We start from the raw sequence: 14,661 nt of genomic DNA on the forward strand, positions 1-14,661 counted from the left end.
CAGTCAGTCTATCTGAAGTATGGTGGGAAGACAAGACTGACTAGCAAATTAATGATTGAATTGCAGGCCACACCACCTGTCAAATGCATTGCAAAAGTGGGGGAAGCTGGGCTTGAGCTACTGGAGGAAAGAAATCTGGCAAGCCCTGTTTGCATGTAAATTTGTATGTACTATAATGAGGCATAGTGATGGGGTGAGTCGAAGGGGTACCACTGGCACATGTAGTCACAGCTGGTAGCAAGGAAATGACAAGGTCAGTGCAGCTGTCACTGATATACCGGGGCATGGCATTAGAGAGACTGGCAGATCTCTTAAATGGTACCAGAGCTATGACTCATACAGGAGGCATTGAAATGAACTTGCATATTGCTGTGAGATTTCTCAGTCAGTATCCTAAGTCTTAATAGCAACAATTTGTTCATGTATATTCTTGTTAACAAGAACACATCCTTTCTCTCACACACAAATGCAAGCTATACAGAGATGCTTTGGCACTCTTCCATTCTATTCTACTCACGAGCCAATGGCAGCTGCAGATGTGTGTGTGATTTTCATTAGAATTGCAGTGTGAAGTAAAGTATTAACCTTCCTTCATCACAGCCCCAATCCTGATTGTGTCTACTAAGTGTTTAATGTAACATGTAGTTTAGGCACACCTGCCCACATAGTTACAGATAAATTCTCCAGGCTCTCAAGCTCCCATAGACACTCCACATCAATACATGTATGCATGCTGTTCAAAGCACAACAAACATAGCATGCAGCAATTGTGAAAAAAAGCAAATTCCATATTAGGGGTTATTAGGAAAGTGTGACACTTGGAATATTGCGTATTGTTCTAGTCATCCCATCGCAAAGAGGATATTGTAAAGCTGAAAAAGTGCAACCAAAATAGGAGTTGGTGCACCTTCCTTATGAGAGAAGGCTGTGTTGTTAAATATTGATTTCGCCTGAAAAGGGTGTGTGTGTGTCAATGAATGTATGGGTAAATATGTATGCCTTGACAAGGGTGCTGTTAAGAAAAAAATAATTATCAAGTAGAGACATAATAGAGCCATGTAGAATTAGAAGAAGGTGAAGACAGTAGAATGAATTTTGCTCCCTGTGATACAGGAGGTGCTGGGTTTGATGAGCATTTGGTCAGATTCAGCTGATTTCCTATGTTATGAACGGAGGCGAACAAATCTCCATATCCTATGCCCCTATCTTACCCCAAACCATTATATCTATAGTAAAACACACTCCGCTGCCTGCACATGGCTGTGCAGTCAACATGACCCCCCCCCCCCAAATACATCATCTTCACCTGAAACAGAAGTAGGGCTACTTCTAAAATCAAATGTACAACACAAGACCTTGAACAGCTGCTCTGTGAAGCAGTTCTGGCAAGGCTTAAAGACATTTCCATTTCACATAGTTGTTGAGGGGAGAGTTTAGGGGCTTAAAATTATATATGTATTTTATATTTTTATGCAGTGGTTCTCAAACTTCCACCCGCTACGACCCACCTATTTTCCAACGGAGGGTGCTGTAACTCAGAAGGCCAGAAGTCACTTTTACAAACCTGGAAGTAAACTGGAAGTGACTTTCCAGCTGCTTCTGGAGGCTTTCTGAGGTCTGTGCAGGTTCCAATGACGTCTGGAGGGTTCCAGTTTGGAACCAACTGGACACATGGATGGGTGGAAGGCCCAACCCAGGACCCACTGGGCATCAGATCACAACCCACAGTTTGAGGAACCCTGCATATATATATATGCCCTTCAGGGTGAAAGGTGGGATAGAAATTGTTAAACAAACAAACCTTACATTAACGGTGCCAATCAAGTTCAAATGAAGTTCCTGATAGGGTTGTGTTTTTGCCTTTTTAGTGGAGAACTGGGATGTTAGCCCCAGGATGAGGGGCCAACAATCATGTCTCTTCCTTCTGCTTATGTTGTACATAAAATATAAAATATCTTCAGACCTTTACAATGTGACATTGTTTTTTTAACACATCATATGCCAATCATGCCAGTATAGAGCTTCCTGTTCCTGTACACACACACGCACGCACGCACGCACGCACACATGCATGCAAATATGATCCGGGACTGATGAGTCAGAAGGAAGAGGGTAAGATTTCTAGCCAATACTTTACTTTGTCCTGTCACCTTGTTTTGGCCTCACATGTTCTGAATATCACCAGATAGAAATATTGAATAAGAGGTAGATAAAGGCAGAGCATTTAATTAAAGAGAGCAAAAACATTCCGGAAGGAAAGAACTAGAACTACCTGGAATTAGATCACCTGAAAGGAAAAATGTGCTGATGTGCAGTTGGTATGAAATAGGAGATAGAAAGGTGTTGTCTTTTTGCACCTGTGAATTTCTTCCCCTTATATAACTCATGATTAAAAGTGACCCTTGCTTTTGCAGCACATCTATCTGCACAGGAAGACAATCTTCTAGTTTTAAACCCATTCAGGTTAAAAGCTTAGGGCACAATCCTAACCCCTTATGTCAGTGCTTTCCAGCACTGGCTTAGCTGTGCCAATGGGACGTGTGCTGCATGCCAATGGGACGTGACGGAGGCCTCCTCAAAGTAAGGGAATGTTTGTTCCCTTGCCTCAGAGCTGCATTGCCCTTATGTCAGTGCTGGAAAGTACTGACATAAGGGGTTAGGATTGCGCCCTAAGTCTCTCTACCCTAAGTCTCTCTACCCCAAATTCAGGATACCACAAAAAGAAAGCACCATGATGCATCATGCCAGAAGTGCCTGTAGAATTTATATAGGCTGCAATATTATATATAGGCCTCTTAATGCCCATTGACTTCAATGGGATTTAACTGTGTACAGACTTGCAGTTATGCAAGTAATTCAAAAAAATAAAAGAAACACTGATGATGATATCCCTGCCCCCTATCTGAATGCAGCAGTCCGTCTAACTCCTGTTCCCAGTCTTCTGAATGTACATATCACTGCGAGTGATGACGATGGGCAGATCTTCTTCAGAACTATGGGGAAAGACTGGTGCAGAATGTTCTACTTACAGTGGTTTTCTTCAAGTCACTAGTGCTTGTTTTGGGGAGGCATGGCAGCCCTGCAGAGAGTGTTGTTATATGAGCCACCTATCTGAGATGCAGGTGGGCGAATCATCCCAGGAGTGTTGTGTCCTGATATCCTGGTGGAAGAATAGCAGCTGCCCTGGGTGTGGAAGCATGAGCCTGGACTCTGGGTGTGCAGTTACTTAGTACTAGGTGTCCTGTGATTAGAGAACATGAACTGAAGCAAGAGATCTGGCAGGCACCAGAGAGTGATGAGAAGGAGAATGAAGGGAACAGAGCTGCCTGGGACAAGCTGGGAGAGCGCAGAGGCCAGCATGTTATTTACAATGCATGCTACTATAAATTGTCTGTTTGTTCCAAGGCGAGTATGTGTGGAATTTCACAGTTCATCATCTTCCCTGGTTCTCGCTATCATGAGAACTCTGATTTCCTATGCAGCAGGATGGGGGCAGTACTAGAATGATTAAGGCAAAAGAAGTATAGGAGGACTCTCTTCCCAGGAAAAGCAAATGACTACCCAACTACTGCAAATTCGACCTTGCTCAACACACCCTGGGACATGAATTAGACACCTTCACAGAATTAGCACAATCCAGCTGAGTCAGAGTTCCTTCATAAGTCTTTCCATAACTATTTGTGCACTTTTCCTCTCTGGTACACACTCATATAAATTCCTGTACCAGTAGCCAGCCAGAGATATACCAGGACTGTTAACTATGCATGTGTCACTATTAGATCCTCTGGGAAATCCAAAATCATACAATACCCACAGTTGATTAAAAAAGGGTTGACTGCATCCAGTTGGAATTTGAATTTGATGAACGCAAATTGCGAAAGGCACACTTTCCGAAAGTGCCGGTCTTGAAGAATAAAGCAATGTAAAGACAATGCATAAATTTATCATTTTTGTTCTGACCTCGATTGGGAAGACTTGCGGGCGGGAAGGGGTGAGGAATGCTTTTGATGCTGAATTTTCGGTTCTTGTACATACAATACAAATAGGGCAACCCTAATTAGCTCACCACAAAAAGCAGGCAAAACCCAAAATTTGTACAGATATCTTTTATTGAAAAAAAAAATCTCCTAGGATCTCATAAACACCCCAAGATTCTAAGGGCATTTTAAACTTCTCTTCAGTAAAATTTAAACCACCACAACAAAATTACCACTTAAGATTGTCCGTGTGTGGTGGCTAGTCACTACATGCAGATATATAAGTACTCATGCAAATATACTTCCTCATGACAGATAGTCATTATGAGAAAGCATCCCATGAAAACAATTTGTGGGAGAACATACTTTGAGACTGGGCCATGAAATAGCTAGATTTAATTTCTGCTAAAAGAAATTGCTAATGAATGGGTGCCTGGGTGAAAAAGTGGTGCAAATTTATTGTATGAATCTTTGCTCCAAATTTGGAGGAAAGACCAGGACAATGGCCAGAGATGCTTGGATGTTCCTCCGGAACAAATGCAGGCAATTTGTATCAGTTTGACAAGATACAGATTTTGCTATCAGAGAATCTGGAAGTTCTGCATTTGAACAGATAATAAAATTTGATGTGGACTGTGCCACCTCTAGTTATTTCCTGTAGTGTAATGGATTATTCATTGAGGAAGAGGAAGATGTGTAGCATATCTTATTCTTCTGCCACTTGGGCTAGAGAAGGGATTCTCAAAGTGTGGGTTGTAAAACCCAAGGAAGGTGACAAAACGTGAAGTACTAGGTTCAATCCCTGGAATCTCTAGGTTGGGTTAGTAATAAAGTTTGAGAACTTTTGTGTTAGAGAGACCACCTCCCACTTTTCCGTATGGGCACATAACAGACTTATGTGGGATATAGCCCCAAATTTACTCTATATCCAAATATATTCAGTGCCCATATTCTGTCAATCACACCTTTTTAATCTCATTCTTGTATATTTTGTCTTCTACAATACAATGAACTTTCTGTGTATTCTGTAGAATTAGAGAAGGTACTTTTCCAAGTTTCAGACTGAAACCCAGAGGCATTGTGCAGTGTAAATAGGAATAATCAGTTGTGTCATGTGAATGTTTGGCTCCTTTTGAATGGAAGGAGGCTAGGCACCTACATGACATGTATGTCCTCAGATACCTCACTCTGAGGTCACTCCATTCACCCAAGATCCCATATGAATGAGTTGGTCATTGAATGGGTTTACTGGTACTTCATATTATTATGTTGACCTAATCCCAGATCTCAGTGTCCAGCCTGGGTGGGCATCCAACTAATGATTTTTCTTGTGTTTTTTCCCCCCTTTCTCCTTTATCTGTTGTGCTGTTTGTTCTGTCTCTCACCACTCTCTCTCTCACTCTCCGTGATGGATTTTGTTTCATCTTTGGTTGACCTTCTCCTGCTCCTCTGCTCCTACCCACCCTACCTCCGTCTCCCCCTGCCAGAGTACAACGCCAAACTCCGGGACATCCGGAAGAGCATGAAAAGCCCCCATCCTCCTCTTCACCGACAACGATCCTTCTCCTTTTCTGGTTTGTTCTGTTGCTGCTTTTCCTTCTTTCTCTTCGGTCCTCCCTGCCTGGTTGTCCTGCATGGTTGCTGGTTTCTCTGCAGTTGCATGGATACCAGTGCAGAGAGATGGGGTTTGCTTCTGCTCTGTGGTAGTGGAAGGATGATGGGATGATGGTGTTTAGAGTCCATTCCAAAATAGCACTGGAGAAATCTAGGACAGGATTGTCTGCTCATTAGGAGAAGGGAATGTGTGAAAAATCAATCTCCTGCTTCTCAACTTTAGATCCCTTCAGACACAGCGAGACCGCTTTAGCACACATGGCTGTTGAATGTTCCGCTGAATAAAAAGATTTTCATCAAGAATTCTCAAGAGTATCTGGCCCAAACAGTTGTGCTGAGGAGGACTGGACTCTAAATAGGGCTTTACCCCAAAGTTCCTTTTCATTTATCATTTCAGTAGTTGTGTTTCTCTCCCCACCCTTCCCATTGCAGTGTGTCTAATGAGCTTGTTGATGGATTCATTTGCTACATGTGTTGTTCATCTGTGGTGTGTAGCCAGGAGTCACTTGCAGAAGGAGGGTGGCTGGTTTACTTAAATGCACACCTCACTCACTGCTGCTTTGTTGTTGCTGCTGTGTCAGTGTCTTCATACATGCCAAGGGGAGGAGTCTGCATGGTGGGGGGAGGGGGGATAGTACTAAAGTCCAGGAACAGGATGATCACTTGCTGGACAGCTCGGCCACATGCCAAGGTTTACTTAGGGGCTGTGTGTGTTCCACAAGCGTTTGCTGGGGGTTTCTACTTCAGATCTTTCCACTGTGCCTGGCAGCATTGACTGGAATCAGGACAGGGGCTTCCAGTTCTGCATGGCTAGCAGAAGGAACGTGCAAGTGGGTGTGTAAACTCTTGGGTTGCTCTGCAGGTTGCTCTGGAGGAAGGAACCTACCCATGGATTTCAAAAGTGTGGTTGCTCCATTGTCTCCAGCTGCTTATGTATCATTTATGGAATGTGAGCTTTTAGAGCCAGAAACTCTGCAGAGAAGAAGGTAGCAACGAAGCAAGTTTTCACTGTGGAACTTCTTATTCAGCAAGAACATCTGAGTGTTTTTTATTTTGGGGGGGTTGTTTTTTTTTTGGGTGGGGTTGTATTTTCATTGATGTATGAGCTTCACTTAATATAGAAGGTCATTTCTTTTCCTTGTGAAGAACAGGTTGCCGTTCTTATACAGTATTTTGTTTCATCTGTCTCAACACAGGATACTGAACCCACTCACCACTTTCCCTACAGGTTTGGAATTTGAACCAACTATAACATTTCACAGAGTTTTGACGGACACTCTTTCAGACTGCTTCCCACTTCTATGCTCCCTTTTCCAGGTCTTCAGAGGAATATCCCACCAATGTTGCCTGTCTCACGCTCCAGAGTTTAATTCAGCAGCATGTTCTATGCGTGATAGCCTGTCATTTCAATTAATTGGTCTCCCCTTGGAATGACGGACTAATTGTGTATGCATACAATGCTACAATTGATTTTGATAGAGTGGAATAAGTTTACCATACCATGTCATTCTGGAAAACAAGGATAGGCCAGAGCAGTGGTTCCCAGACTTTTCAGCATCAGTACCCACCAAATAAAAGTTTAACTTTCCTAGCTATAATGGTGATTAGGAAGCAGGGCTCTCCCCTTCCATAGCAAGTTGTTTAACCCGTGATGCACAGAGCCTAATCTGCCCTGTCCATTTCGCGAACCACCAAAAATGGGATTGTGACCCACTGGTGGGCCACAGACCCACAGTTTGGGAACCTCAGGGCCAGAGGATGTGTGTGACATCACACTTTTGTGGGACTTTATTTGCACATGCTCTATAGACTGTTCTTGGAATGATGGTAGAAGCAAAACCTGCTCTCCCCTTCACACTATTAATTTCACAACCTTGCTGTTGGAAGTGTAGTGATGGAATGAGTGCTGGTGCTTTAAATATACTGCCCTCAAAGTTTGCTTCAGATATGGTTATTATCTGCTTTGCTGGAAAGTATTGTTCTTTCACTGGTGACTTAACTGTGATTCGCCAGGTGGAACTGCTGTGCTAGCTAATCCTCTCTCACCGAAAACCCACCCGTGGTGATCCCTCAGTTGTTAACACCGGAGATTAACCCATTTTAGTGTTCACCCCATTCCTGGCCAAAATCTCCTAGTGAGAGTCAGATGGGTTGTGAAGGAAGCTTCCATGTGTATTTTAATCACGTCTCTCCCATTCACATATAAAATGGGGTGGAGGAGGGGGACTGTTTTGTTCTGGAAAAGAAACTTACAGAGGCAGGGGATGAAACCAACTCCCATATTCCACCTGACTTTGGCACATTCCATTCCTTTAAGCAGTTCTATCTCTGCCCAGTTCACTTCCAGTATCAGAACTGGACTCAAAGTGCTTTGGGCAGAAGAATGCAGTGATGTAACGTCAGGGGAGGGAAGAATTTCACTTCGTCCAACTCCGAGTTTCTTTTTTGTGTAAGAAACGGACTCTCCTCTGCCACATACATATGCTCTCTCTCTCTCTCTCTCTCTCTCTCTGGTTGGGACAGATGTGAGAATAAACAATTTGTGGATGCCCTCGCTCATCTAGTTTGACTCTAGTAGGTGGGCTGTCTAGTGCCACCTTCATGATTCACCTTGAAGTTGCCCCTAGTCCAAAGTTTCATGGTGACACTCTCTTGTTGTTTGATTCAGGTTACTTTGGGAGAAAACTTGTTCTGTGGGTAAGGAACCATGCTGAAGATTACAAGAGATGGTGATCTTGCTCTGAAGGCAGGGCACACTGTATCTCATGATAGAATTTTGCTCATGAACACAGCTCAGAGTAGAGGGAGAGCCTAAGATTATGTACTGAGCGACACTTTGCTGCTGCCCAGCTTCTTCCAAGCCTCACTAATTCCAGTTTAAAAGCCTGGTCAGCCTGAGCCAAGGCGTCCTCTTGGCTCGCGAACACTGGTTCTCTTCTTCCCTGTCTCCCTCCCCCTTAAACGGAAGGAAAAAACAAAGCATATCAATGCAGCAGGAACTGAAGATTTTCTAAAGTTCCATCAAAAGAAGGGGGTTGAAGCCTTGTGCAGGAGACATTTAAAATGTGCACATGGCAGCAATACAGAGAGAGCAACAGTAGCCACTTTCCTGGCGTGGGTGTTGGGTGGAATGCAATGGCATTTCAGTCTTTCCTTGCACACGTTAGCAGAATCACTCTGATTTCTGTTCCCATTTCCATGGGCATCAACCCTTGTCCATGCCTCACTGCTTCTGAATGAGTTGCTTGCTCAAGCCTCCAATGAGGCTGCAGGTTTCTGGTTCTCTCTCTCTCAAGCAGCTGCAAAAACTTGAGTCAGTGGAGTTAAGGATTTAGCAGGAGGCCAACATCCATGCATCATTCAATTCATTTCTTGTGGATACTCAGTGGGCCCACTCATATCCAGTATTGGTACCCAATAACCCACTGTTTATATCCAGTGACTTATATCCAGTGGGTATAAGCAGAAAGAATTTTTAAAAAAATCAGTATACATTTTACATATATTAGTTCTTTAAAATGAGATCATATTAAACGTAAATCAGATTTGATTTGAACATAATACATAAACAACACTTGAGGCTAAACTTAAAAAACAAAAGGAAAAAGTGCGAGGAGGCAGGAAGTGTTTTAGCAGAAAATAGAATCTATGCGTCCATTTTAAAAGAAAACATATGCGATTGCTTGACTTAATGAATGTTGTATGTGATGCTTGAGTTCTCTTACTCGAGTCAATGGATTTTCTTTTGGTCCGGATGTTACATTTTGATTGCTTCTGTTGCCATGGATTTGGGCTGCCTTCTCTTTCTCTGTCTAAGAGGACTTCTGTGTTGGAAATCTCAGAGCACAGCCCAAAATCTGTGTACAGTATTTCTTTTTCTTTTTCGCTCAGCTGTGTGAAAGGGAAGGCTCTCTGAAGCTGGGAAACTGGCATAGCTGTTACTAATCAAGAAGAGATCCTGATTTGCCAAGGGACTCAAAAGTAGCTCAAAATTCCCACTAGCTTTTTTTTTTTTTGACGGATGTCTTCCAAAGTGTCACCTTCTTGACAGCCAAGTGCCTTTAAAGAAAGGGGGGTGGGAATCAAAATGTGTTAGATTGATTATGGAGGACTTCATGAGGAGGGGGGGGGGGAGTTTACTTCAGCTTTTATGAATGAAGGCAAATAAGTGGACTGAAATGTGAGCCAGATTCCTGGGTCTTTTCCCTGGCTGGGACTTGAAAATGGGCTGAAGTGTAGTACCTCTGAGGATTGTGTCTATAGACTTTGAGGAATGGGATTAATAAAGCTTTCCCCCTTAAGGAACGAGACCCCTCTCCCTGTCAGTGATTTTGAATTTTTTTCATCTCAGGGCACACTGACAAGGCACTAAAATGGTCAAGGCACACCATCAGGTTTTTGACAATTGACAAGGCACACCATGCTGCTAGTGGAAGGGTCACATCTCATTGGCCCTACTAATAAATGACCTTTCCCCAAATTCCTGTGGCACACCTGTGGACCACTTGCGGCACACTAGTGTGCCATGTCACAGTGGTTGAAAATGGCTGCCCTAAGTAAAGGGTTCTGAAAATTCCAGGCAAATATAACAAATATCGTGTCAAATATAGTGTAACTGTAACAAATATAGTGTCATGATGGCCGCAAAACTGGTGACAGTTTGGCACTGTGTTTGCTGTAACTGTCTGTTCTCCAGCCTTGTAGTTCACTGCACAGCTGCCCGGCACAGTTGAATTTTTGCAGGTGTCGTTCCCAGCAACCAATCTTCATGTTCACCAAAATCCAGTATTGTAGTTGGCTTTCAAAACCTGAAAATTGGTGATTCTTCCTTATATCAGTGCGTACCAGAGGGCCATGTCTTTTTGCTAGAGGCACATTTGTATTTTTGACTTAAACTAGTGCTGAACAAGCTTCCCCAGTGTTGGTTTGGTGTAGTCTCACTTAAAATGAGTTAATTTGGGCTTGGTTAGAATTGGTCTAAAATGAGCTCATTTTAAGCTGGGCCTTTCTGAGCTCTGGGTTTCATTGCACTGTTGGTGTGGAACAGTCTTACAACCCCTGCTGCCTTCTTCCTTTGTCCCAGAATGTTTACCTGGCAGTGTCCTAGCAAGAAGACTGCAGTGCAGTCATGATTAGACCTAAAAATGCTTGACACTTAGACCAAGTACGCTTGGGAAACTACATTTCTCAGGGGTCTTGGCTCCCACAGTAGTGCTGCATGGTTCCAAAGCCTATAGAAACTCCCTCTCATTTCAGCTCTTGCCAGGTAAGTTTCAGCAGGAATGGTAAGAAGGTACTGTGGCAGTGAGATTTGTTACTGGGGCCAAACAAATGAACTGAGCTCAGGCTTGGGCTCAATGCATATTTACCCCCAGAGTCCCAAACTAGTGAACTTTATTCTCCAAACTCCCAATTCCAAACTTTGGCAGCATCACAAAGTGGCTCAAATGGTCTGGGAATTGTTTTCTGCGTATGTGTGCGGACACAGTTAGGGACTTCTTAAAATATCCAGAGAACATCCTCCAAATTGATCAATTTTAAACAGATCCGTTCTGAGTCAGTCACAGAGGGGAGCACTCAGCATCTGAGTAGCCTATTCATTAACTGTTACCTGAGCAGAGCTATCAATGAAATGTATGCATGTCAGTGGGGCTCGACATCAGTGTTCTTGTATTTTAAACACTGGAGCAGCCCTTTCTGCCACAACTATATGATGACATCTTTGCTGGTAACTGATCCTCAATGACTAGGGTTATTCATGTGATGGATGAACCAGAGCAGTGAGAGTTTGAATCCAGGTTAGTTTGTTTCCTGGTTTTCGCTATAACCTTCTACTGGAAAATGATTTGCTAATTTTTTTCCCTCTTGTTAATCAGTTAATATATCCTACTTCCCCTTTCTTTCCAATGCCAGAACACAGCCTAAAGATCTGAACACCAGCCCTGTATTCTGAAATACTTTCTGTATGTATATTAAAGCCCATCCCAAGCTTGATACCATCCTTTCTCACATTGTAATTTAACTTGCAGGAGTACAATCGCCACGAGATAAATCACCAGAAGAAAGTGAAGCCCCCAGCCGGAGACGCACGACCAGTGAAGGCCAGTATGAGAACAGTCCTCAGGATCCTAGTTCACCACGAAGCCCCACCGTCCGCTCTCCCATTCACTGTGTCTCACCAGAGGTGGTCAGCACCATCTCTGCCAACCCTGGAGGAAGGCCAAAGGAGGTGCTTTTTCAAAAATCATTTTTTGCTTCTGATTTTGTTGCCTTGTGTGCATGGAAACACAGATGAGTTGTTAAGGGAAACATCTTTCTTTGCACCCAGTGGTAGGTAAAGAAGGACAGGATTTTGAAGGAAGGAGTTCAGATTGGCACTCGAATAAGATAAGCAAAAGATGCATAACCCTCTTCAAATATTAGTTGGGTGGTGAGTCCTCCTTCAGTTTTGCAGGTGGTTGTGCTGTTTTGGGGTTGTGGACATTCCATGATCATATTTACTCCCAATGCCATAAATGAAGTAATAGCATTTAGAATGCGTGTTGCTGAAAGTGCAGGAGCTACCATAATTTTCTCCTGCTCTGGCCACCTTTCCTGCCCATTTTGGGAGCAGAAGGCAATCATGGTAGCAGAAGGTCCTCAGAGGTTGGAGTTGGGAGAAATTAGAGAGCAAAGCTGTGTTCCTGACTTATGTATCACATGGGTTGTATCCATGTGATGGGAGAGAGAGAGAGAGAGAGACAGAGAGCAGGCTGCTAAGCCCTACCCCTGCATTACTGTCCCGAAACCCTGCCTCTTGCTCTTCTAATGGAGAATATTTGTCTGCAATGATAAACACCCTTCACATGGAGAAATTCTAGAACCTCATACTTTGGAGCTAGCAGTATTAAAAGTAGAGTCAAGTAGGAGAAAAGATGCCTGAAAAATAAAAAACAAAAAGGAACAGGAGTTCCTACTGCTCAGTTTGATAGGGATCGATGTGAGAGGACAGAGAGTTAGACTATTGAATTGTGTTAATTGATTCCGCTTTTCTATCTCCCTTTCATAGCCTCATCTTCACAGCTACAAGGAGGCCTTTGAAGAAATGCAAGGGACCCCTCCAAGCAGTCCACCCTCCAGTGGTGGTGAGACCTCTCCCCCAACCCCTGCCTTTCCTGTTTCACCACAAACCCCTTACAGTAACTTGTGTAAGTTCTGTGGCTTGGGCAAGGGGATCGGGGGGGGGCAGGGGTGGAGTAGGGTTGGCAGATGGTGCTAGAGGCAGCCAGTCAAACCGTTCTCAGCTTCCTGACACCCACCACCATTTTAATCATATCCTCATTGTCTCATTTCTCTCCACCAGCCAATCTTGGCTCCTGCTCCATTACTTTTCTTTCCTGCTTGACACAATATTCCCATAATGTCATCTTTGTATACATTCTGTCGTGATAGTTGTCACAACAGCAAAGTTTTGCAACTCTGGGGGATGCAGAATGTAGTCGCAATCTTTAGCTACCAGCAGGTGTTAAAGAGGAGCCCTTTTTCTGGATGCCAGCATAAGCCATGACAATGTAGCCCTGGTCTGTCTTGTGCATTCTGCTTGTTACTACTTGCCTCTGACAGTCTCACCTGACATGAAGATTTATTATAGTTTAGAATTGGTCTGCAACAAAAAGATTTTTCAAGCAGGCCTGCACAACCTATGACTCACTAAGGACGCAATTCTAACGCGCCCTTGGGCCAGTGCAAGTTCCTTGTGCCAGCCTAGGAATGTTTCCCCTTGCCTCAGCCAGTCCCAAACTTGCACTGGATATAGTGCAGGCCTGCTGGCATACCTGTTCCAGCACAAGTTAGGATTGCGCTATAAGTTGAATGAAGCCCGCCAGCCATGTGTGGCAGTTCACTCAGAGGTTTGATCAACCTCCTAGTTCTGCTGCCTGCATGAGACAGTTAATATTGGAAGCAGGTTGTTTGGGCCTGCTTGGGACAGGAAGGTGTCTGGATTTAACATTTTTATAATACGTTCCTGTCCCAAGCAGTCCAGATAAGGGTTATTCAACCTGTACGTACCTGGTAGGCTGGATTTGGCTTGATGCATCCCAGATTGTACAAGCCTGTGTGAAAGAAACCAGTCCAATATTTTACGACTTGTGAAATACAATATGTGTCTTGCCAGCTCTCAGGAAAAGGAACCTTTAACTTAGCCAGACATGCCATTGCTCATCCTAATAGCACAGATGCTTGATTAACAAGTGTTGTAGATTTTTATACAAATGGACAAAATGATTTGCTTATAACCGTCGGCAACACTTAATAATCATGCCAATACATTCTGAAATGTGTGTATAACAATGGCTTGTGATTTATTAACCTCTTAAAAAAACACTTGCATTGGAAAACGTCTTTCCTTCCTGAGGAAGTATTACTTTATCCATGAAAATTCCCATTACATGAACTTGAGGTGGGGGCATATAACATGCTGCTCTGGTGCTTGCTGTTGTGAGCGAAGAATTCCCCATCCTTTAAAGCACTCAGCAGAAGCATGGGCTACATCAATAATTTTATTTTTCTGAGACTTAAGCATCTCTGCAAACCCTTAAACCACAGAAATCCTGTTGGTTTGATCTTAGAGGGATGTTCTTTACCAGGGTAGCATTTCAGGGATTTTTTTTTTTTTAATTTATGTACTTGTTTTAGGGGAAAGCAATCACATACTGCCTGATTTATAAAACTGCCTATCACATATGTTTCTGCCCCCACTAACAGCCTTTCAGTGCTCAAATCTTAGCAGCTTTTTTGGAAAAGGGATCAAAACTTAGTTAAACCTAGCATCAGAACTGAGTTGTGAAATGTCCCAAAAGAGATGCATTTAAAATCCTAACTCTATTTTGGCACACAAATCTTACCTTAGGTAATTTTTCTGTAGCTTCCTCTGAGATCCTTTCTGTGGGAGGCAGAGGCAGCCTCTTCTGCAGGTGGGAGGAAACAGAAATTAACTTGAACCCTAAAGATGTGTTTGAAAGAGCACTTTGGTAATGCGCCCTTCCACAATAGGACAAATGCTCATGCAGGGTTGATGAAGAGTTGCACC

The 14,661-nt window shown here is 43.3% G+C and overlaps 1 protein-coding gene across 1 annotated transcript in view; it reads left to right on the forward strand.

The window, feature by feature from the left end:
- TNS1 (tensin 1) overlaps positions 1 to 14,661 on the forward strand; it is a 365,505-nt gene that overhangs the window by 307,796 nt on the left and 43,048 nt on the right. The window contains exons 19-20 of the mRNA XM_066611663.1: positions 11,621 to 11,820; positions 12,640 to 12,715. Of these exons, the coding sequence (XP_066467760.1) occupies positions 11,621 to 11,820; positions 12,640 to 12,715 (276 nt within the window). The remainder of the gene's footprint in view (positions 1 to 11,620; positions 11,821 to 12,639; positions 12,716 to 14,661) is intronic.

This window comes from Tiliqua scincoides, chromosome 1 (assembly GCF_035046505.1).
Source record: "Tiliqua scincoides isolate rTilSci1 chromosome 1, rTilSci1.hap2, whole genome shotgun sequence".
NCBI lineage: Eukaryota > Metazoa > Chordata > Lepidosauria > Squamata > Scincidae > Tiliqua > Tiliqua scincoides.